Source organism: Primulina eburnea, chromosome 4, assembly GCF_022965805.1.
Source record: "Primulina eburnea isolate SZY01 chromosome 4, ASM2296580v1, whole genome shotgun sequence".
NCBI classification, from domain to species: domain Eukaryota; kingdom Viridiplantae; phylum Streptophyta; class Magnoliopsida; order Lamiales; family Gesneriaceae; genus Primulina; species Primulina eburnea.
Genome location: NC_133104.1, coordinates 43,202,252 through 43,210,515, shown reverse-complemented (window position 1 = coordinate 43,210,515; position 8,264 = coordinate 43,202,252). Strand labels below are relative to the sequence as shown.

Genomic DNA, 8,264 nt, shown 5'->3' with positions numbered 1-8,264 from the left:
TTAGTAATGTATGACAACTCGTCAATAATTGTTCATGTTATATCATCATTTTTCAATATCATATCAATTTTTTTGATATATACCAAAACGTTACACCAAAACGGTCTGGTTTTCATACACAAATGTGTTGAAACAAACAAGGCAGTTAAAAATTTTAGACAATCCAAATATTTTCATATTCTTAGAATTATACAGCACACATCAAATTTAGAAAGTTTGCCTTGAGAAGTTGCACAAAAAATTCCAATTAAGAAAAGCATCCAACAAAACAAGACATAATTAATTCATAGGAGAAGTCATCTTCGCTGCTGATCTTTTTCATGGCTTCCACAGAATAGTCGTCTCAGCAATCATGGAAGTGACAACATACGGATCCATGTTTGAAGCAGGCCTCCGGTCCTCAAAACAGCCTTCTCAGTGTCCCTGCCGACCCTAATCGAAGCTCCACGGTTAGCCACACCCTGTAAAAACAATCAAATCCACACAATCATCGGTGACTGAATCCATCACACCTTGCGAAATATATATACTGATGTGATCCGGGTGAAATGGGTGAGCCGGGTCGGGAGCTCCACCGGATCTGCTATCAATATAATGATGGGAATAAGAGCAATGAGATATATCTCCGTAATATGGCTTCAGCTGTAACCTGCACACAATGAAAGGAACTCGTGAATGGGCGCCGGAGGGGTGTCCGACGTGACCACTCCGATGCTTAAGTCAGCAGGGTACTCAAGCAAGAAAACCAATGTAGCCAAGTGATGGCTGTGATATTGGTGTGAATGAATGAATGTAAATGTAAAGAGAGAACCTGATATTTATAGTAGAAAAAGTAATGATGACCTCGTTCTCCGTGCTACCTAGCTACTAATTATAGTAGGACGGCTGAGCACACCCTATATTCTGACATGTCAACTCATCGGCACGGTGTCAGAGATGGGACAGTCGCCCACATCCTATTCTGCTAGTATACTCGAGTGCGGTGCTCATATCGAGGTGGCCGGGTAGAATGCCTCCCTGGAGATTTATACAAGAGCCCGGGCCTATGACTGCCCGGAGAGTCGAGCATGGGCTTGCACCTGCCCGGCTCCAGAAGAATCCACCTGCAGACTTACTCGGATTTGGGAATCCATTTGATATTCCGGGTCATCCATGACCCGGGCTCTTACAAGGGTATCATCACACATCCCTTAAATAGTCGGGCTAGAGTCATACTCGCTGTCCCGATCAGTCATGCTTGGATTCCCAAAGAGACAATCGATTTTGTTCTATAAAAGCATCGGGGGCTTCATGTCTCCCAGAAATGAGATGAAATGCCGGAGTCTCGTGTCTCATGGACTTGAGATAAGATGCCGGGGCCTTTTGTCTCTCGGACTTACTGAATAACCAAGGTGCGGAGCCTTGGGCCGGGGAGCAGGTCCCGGGACTTGGAATGGTCGAGGTGCGGAGCCTTGGGCCGGGGAGCAGGTCCCGGGACTTGGAATGGTCGAGGTGCAGAGCCCCGAGCCAGGGTGTAGTGCCCTGGGCTTATCAATAACCAAGGTGCGGAGCCTTGGGCCGGGGAGCAGGTCCCGGGACTTGGAATGGTCGAGGTGCGGAGCCTTGGGCCGGGGAGCAGGTCCCGGGACTTGGAATGGTCGAGGTGCGGAGCCCCGAGCCAGGGTGTAGTGCCCTGGGCTTATCAATAACCAAGGTGCGGAGCCTTGGGCCGGGGAGCAGGTCCCGGGACTTGGAATGGTCGAGGTGCGGAGCCCCGAGCCAGGGTGTAGTGCCCTGGGCTTATCAATAACCAAGGTGCGGAGCCTTGGGCCGGGGAGCAGGTCCCGGGACTTGGAATGGTCGAGGTGCGGAGCCCCGAGCCAGGGTGTAGTGCCCTGGGCTTATCAATAACCAAGGTGCGGAGCCTTGGGCCGGGGAGCAGGTCCCGGGACTTGGAATGGTCGAGGTGCGGAGCCCCGAGCCAGGGTGTAGTGCCCTGGGCTTATCAATAACCAAGGTGCGGAGCCTTGGGCCGGGGAGCAGGTCCCGGGACTTGGAATGGTCGAGGTGCGGAGCCCCGAGCCAGGGTGTAGTGCCCTGGGCTTATCAATAACCAAGATGCGGAGCCTTGGGCCGGGGAGCAGGTCCCGGGACTTGGAATGGTCGAGGTGCGGAGCCCCGAGCCAGGGTGTAGTGCCCTGGGCTTAATAGATAACCAGGGTGCGGAGCCCTGGCCTTCATCAATGGTCGAGGTACGAAGCCCCGAGCCAGGTTTGAGAACCCTGGGCTTATAAATAACCAAGGCGCGGAGCCTGGGCCTTCATGAATGGTCGGGGTACGGAGCCCCGAGCCAGGGTACGGATCCCTGGACTTAATAGATAACCAGGGTGCGGAGCCCTGGCCTTCATCAATGGTCGAGGTACGAAGCCCCGAGCCAGGTTTGAGAACCCTGGGCTTATAAATAACCAAGGCGCGGAGCCTGGGCCTTCATGAATGGTCGGGGTACGGAGCCCCGAGCCAGGGTACGGATCCCTGGACTTAATAGATAACCAGGGTGCGGAGCCCTGGCCTTCATCAATGGTCGAGGTACGAAGCCCCGAGCCAGGTTTGAGAACCCTGGGCTTATAAATAACCAAGGCGCGGAGCCTGGGCCTTCATGAATGGTCGGGGTACGGAGCCCCGAGCCAGGGTAAGGATCCCTGGACTTAATAGATAACCAGGGTGCGGAGCCCTGGCCTTCATCAATGGTCGAGGTACGAAGCCCCGAGCCAGGTTTGAGAACCCTGGGCTTATAAATAACCAAGGCGCGGAGCCTGGGCCTTCATGAATGGTCGGGGTACGGAGCCCGAGCCAGGGTACGGATCCCTGGACTTAATAGATAACCAGGGTGCGGAGCCCTGGCCTTCATCAATGGTCGAGGTACGAAGCCCCGAGCCAGGTTTGAGAACCCTGGGCTTATAAATAACCAAGGCGCGGAGCCTGGGCTTTCATGAATGGTCGGGGTACGGAGCCCCGAGCCAGGGTACGGATCCCTGGACTTAATAGAGAACCAGGGTGCGGAGCCCTGGCCTTCGTACCTCCGAGACTTAAGAGAATATGCCGGGGCCTCGTATCTCCCGGACTTAAGAGAATGTGCCGGGGCCTATCTCCCGGACTTAAGAGAATGTGCCGGGGCCTCGTATCTCCCGGACTTAAGATAATCTGCTTCTCACAGCTGTATGCTACTGAGTGCATTGCAAATGCTCTTCCACGCCAATCCAGAATAGCTGCTGAGCTTCGAGCTCATATAAAATTCACATATAAGATCTGAATGCCGAGCTGGTCGGACTTCTATGTTTGCCAAGCAGAGTTGGGCTTACTGTGGTGCTGAGCAAGGTCGGACTTGCTTCGAATGGAAACCATATCTACGTCTTGAGCTCAAGTTCCCACAGACGGCACCAATGATGCGATCCGGGTGAAATGGGTGAGCCGGGTCGGGAGCTCCACCGGATCTGCTATCAATATAATGATGGGAATAAGAGCAATGAGATATATCTCCGTAATATGGTTTCAGCTGTAACCTGCACACAATGAAAGGAACTCGTGAATGGGCGCCGGAGGGGTGTCCGGCGTGACCACTCCGATGCTTAAGTCAGCAGGGTACTCAAGCAAGAAAACCAATGTAGCCAAGTGATGGCTGTGATATTGGTGTGAATGAATGAATGTAAATGTAAAGAGAGAACCTGATATTTATAGTAGAAAAAGTAATGATGACCTCGTTCTCCGTGCTACCTAGCTACTAATTATAGTAGGACGGCTGAGCACACCCTATATTCTGACATGTCAACTCATCGGCACGGTGTCAGAGATGGGACAGTCGCCCACATCCTATTCTGCTAGTATACTCGAGTGCGGTGCTCATATCGAGGTGGCCGGGTAGAATGCCTCCCTGGAGATTTATACAAGAGCCCGGGCCTATGACTGCCCGGAGAGTCGAGCATGGGCTTGCACCTGCCCGGCTCCAGAAGAATCCACCTGCAGACTTACTCGGATTTGGGAATCCATTTGATATTCCGGGTCATCCATGACCCGGGCTCTTACAAGGGTATCATATACACAAACATTTAATAGGCGTCTGTAAAAGCAGTGACAATGCTGTAACTCCAACGCATAAAATGGCTGGTTCGTATTAGTAATATTAAAAATACAACTAATCTAGCTTACGCTCGTTATGTTTGATGCCTTGACTTTGATGTTTGAAACGCATCGAGAAGCAATTGTCCAAAAAATTGATTAAAGTGCGCATATTATACGAGCTGGATTAGTTGAAACTTAAGCATAAATAAGTATTCTTGATATTTAACTAGTAGTGTTGGGCACGCTCATCGCGCGTGTTAAAAATAATTAATTAATTAGTCAGAAATATTTTTTCCATCAATTAAAGATTAAGCAGACTGTTTTCTCAATCGATAAAAAAAAATCTTTTATGGATGATAATATATACATTATATTATATTTAATGTTTGGTATGATTTTAATAAAAGTGATTAAATTTATATATTAGATTGTAATGACAAAATTAACCTTATCATAATAAATTTTATAATTTCAAAGTTGTTGCTTGAGTTCATATTTTTTATCTGTTCATGTGCCGATAGTACTTGCATGATTTATTTATTTTTACCTAATTTTATATATTATATAATATGATAATTGAGCCCTTGATTTTGTGAGTCAAGTCAAATATCAATTTTTAAGGTTCAATCGAGTAATACTAATAATTTTATTGATATTTATAAAAATTATTTATATAATTATCTCGAATGCATTTATATAATTATCATATTATATAATATATAAAAATAAATAAAATATTTATTTGATTTTAATTTCTACCTACTAGCATAGATTTATAAAAATTATTTATAAATTGAGGATAATTAAGTCATTTGTAGTGTATTTTATCATTAAATTAAAATTATCACACCTTCTATTAGAGATATTTTATCCTTTTAAAAAATTATTTATCAAGGGCCCATGATATTATCATGAGATTTTTAAAAAAGTACCAAACATAGGATAAGAAGGATTATTTATCAATTTCTCTCTTATCCCATGTACCAAACTATGCCTACATAAATTGTCACATTCTTAATAATATAGTAAAAGATATTATATAAAATGAAATATTACCAGACAACAAGCATGATAAATCTAATATTATATTTTAAAAAGACAAAACAAAAAAAAGTCAAAAAAATTTAACTATTAAAAAAATTAAAACCAATGTGAAAAATCGTGATACTTTATTATATTACATAATTGTTAAACTATTGTTGCATTAATACTTAAACATCATTTAATTGAACATATATTAGGTCTTTTGTGAGACAGTCTCATGAATATCTATCTGTGAGCCGAGTCAACCCTACTAATATTCACAATTAAAAATAATACTCTCAATATAAAAGTAATGATTTTTTATGGATAACCCAAATAAGATACTCGTCTCAGGAAATACAACCCGTAAGACTATTTCACACAAGTTTTTGCTTATTAAACATATCAATCCCATAAATATCGTATTTTATGCTTAATCACCAAATAATCTCACTGCACCCCAATAAAATCAAATTTCCAAATTGGTGTGCTGGAAAACAAGTGGAGTCGGATAGGATCTGGAGTTGATAGAGTGAATACTCACCACTCCTCTTGCCTCCTTTTTGTGCAAAAGTTTGTTTTGTAGCTTAGCTAATGCGTCCAAGAACACTTTGTTAATTCCTCTCCACCCCTTAAACTATTTTCGTTCTTCTAATAATTTATTATATTTTTTTCTATTTGTACATTTAAAATTCACTACAATAAAATCTAAATTTATTTTCTTGAAATAGAATTAAATATGACTAGAATTGCTGACTCAAAAATAATTGAAATATTCGAAAACAATAGGGGCAAAATTATCCAATCCACAAAAATGAAGAGTTTGACACGAGAATTTAAGGTAGTTTGGGTGTCAAATTGCAATTAACCATTCGCATCCCGTCTTATCTTCACGGCAAGACACAACGTTTGTTGAAATACTTGAAAATTTGAAGAAATCTCTCTTAAGTCTTATCTAGATTTTGTCTTGGGAAGTAAAATCACAAATAACAGTAGTTAAATGGCTTCTGTTTCAGCTGCTTGTAGTATATTTGGGACATCAATGCAAATCCCTCTGAAGAGGAATTCCAGACAGGTAAATTCATTTTCGATTATGCCAGCTTGTTTCTGTATTTATCACACTGTTTATTCATCTAATGGACATTGCAGATAACTATCCAGAATCCTAGGATGGTGTCCTTTGGTTGGGCAACAACCGGCGCCAGTTTGCCTCGCAATATCAGAGTTCCAAGATTCCAGATTTGTGCTGTAAGACATGCATATCATGTACCAATTATCTAGAGGCATACAAATACGAAATAGTAAATAAATAAATTTCATACACAATTTACCAAAATGAGATTTTACGAAGTATACTAAACCTTTGATTTATCATTTTTTTTTAAAAATCTGAAATAAATTATTTCAATCATTTATGGTACTTCAGATTGAACAAATGTTTTGTCTATAATTTATTGTAAATACCCATCAACGTCTTGTTTTTAGAAAAAAATAATAGTAAACTCGATTGTACGAAACAGTTGAAGTCGGAGACTGTGGATAAAATATGTGGCATAGTGAAGGAGCAACTGGCTTTAACCGCTGATGTTGCAGTCACACCTGATAGTAAATTCTCAGATCTTGGTGCTGATTCTCTCGACACTGTACGTATATATGCCTCTCACTTAGTATGTATTTTTCGTTTTCCCGAATGCAGAATATGTTGTCATGTTATTCAAGAATTGGATCCTAACTCAAATGATGTTTTACAAATTTATATAAATTTTGAAACAATGTAGGTTGAAATAGTGATGAAGTTGGAGGAGGAGTTTGATATCACTGTGCCGGAAGATAATTCAGGCAATATAGCAACCATAAAAGAAGCCGCTGAATTGATCGAGAAACTTGTTGAGCAGAAGGTTGCTACTTAGACCCCACCATTCATTGTTCCACAGATTATGCGGATATTATTCAGGGATTATTTGAGATTAGGTTAATGGTTTTTTTTGTTTTGGGATGAAAAGTTAACATTAAGTTATCGCGTACTGTTTTGAAATTTCTTTGCGTATTTGAAGCTTCATAACAAGAGTTTATTTTATTATTGTCTGAGCGAGGTTGTGATTTAGATAAAATAATGAAAAAAATCATTTTGATGGAGTTGATTGTCTAATTAGACTATCAATCATGATTTTGATCGATTCGATAATAATAATTTTTTACTTGAAAATTGATTATTATAATAAAAATTAATTCGTAATTCGTCTATTAGTAATAATCATTAATGTACATATTTTTATCTAGTTTTTTAATTTTCGATAATTTTAAAAAAAAATTGAAAAAAAAAAAGATAGATTATATTTGATAAAGTAATTACAAAAAAAAAATACGAGCGTATTTGATAGTAGTAGTTAATCATAAGTATCATAAGTCTCTTTATTAGATTTTGGCAGTGGGGTTGGTCTAAAACATATAAAGTTTGCAACACAATTTTCATCAAAAATTTTAGTTAGGCGCCGTTGCCGGGGATCGAACCCGGGTCACCCGCGTGACAGGCGGGAATACTCACCACTATACTACAACGACATTTGATGTTGCTTCAAACCCTCAATAAATATAAATACAAATACCACTGCTACGCTTTACATTCGGTTCGCGTCGTTTCCGCTGAATTAAAGCTCAGATAAAACTCAAAATCCGCATTGACATTACTCTCATCATTCAAGTATTAATTTTTGATTTTCTATATTAAGAGATAAAAGACTCGAATTTGAGTTATTATAATGAGAATAGAAAATTAGATAATTAAGAGATTAATTTATTGGTATTGTAATTTTTCATGTTTTATTGGGACAATTTTATAGGTTATTTGATGGAGTATGCTGATGCAAATAATAATTCTTCTGAAATCATTCCTGCATATGGTGTAGTTTTCAGGTGCTGTAACACAGAAATAGTGTTTGAAATATCAAATTTCTTTCTTCTAGTGCCAGAATTGGACAAAAAAATGTTATTTTGATATTCATATGATTATTTAACACACGCAGTGTGTATGCCTCGACCGTTAATCCTAATAATAGAAGAGAAGTCCACTGCTACTCTATTGCATCCCCTCGTTGTCGCTAATATATTTGGCGCCATCGTATACTTTAAAATCAGTTTATTCCATT

At 40.8% G+C, this 8,264-nt stretch overlaps 1 protein-coding gene and 1 non-coding gene across 2 annotated transcripts; one reads left to right on the top strand and one right to left on the bottom strand.

Annotated features, from left to right (window-relative positions):
* Positions 1-6,027: 6,027 nt before the first annotated feature.
* Positions 6,028-7,203, top strand: LOC140829954 (uncharacterized). The gene is made up of 4 exons (XM_073193235.1): positions 6,028-6,193; positions 6,268-6,366; positions 6,639-6,761; positions 6,897-7,203. Exons 1-4 carry the CDS (start codon positions 6,119-6,121, stop codon positions 7,026-7,028), a joined length of 429 nt encoding a protein of 142 aa, XP_073049336.1. The 5' UTR covers positions 6,028-6,118; the 3' UTR covers positions 7,029-7,203.
* A 405-nt stretch (positions 7,204-7,608) lies between these two features.
* Positions 7,609-7,680, bottom strand: TRNAD-GUC (transfer RNA aspartic acid (anticodon GUC)). Its single transcript has one exon. It is a non-coding gene; the product is annotated as a tRNA-Asp (tRNA).
* Positions 7,681-8,264: the final 584 nt, after the last annotated feature.

Excerpts from the sequence above, each read along its gene's own strand:
- LOC140829954 (XM_073193235.1), top strand. The coding sequence starts at position 6,119 with ATGGCTTCTGTTTCAGCTGCTTGTAGTATATTTGGGACATCAATGCAA. Across the intron at positions 6,194-6,267 it reads TGAAGAGGAATTCCAGACAG|ATAACTATCCAGAATCCTAG; the intron begins GTAAATTCATTT and ends TGGACATTGCAG. Across the intron at positions 6,762-6,896 it reads GTGCTGATTCTCTCGACACT|GTTGAAATAGTGATGAAGTT; the intron begins GTACGTATATAT and ends GAAACAATGTAG.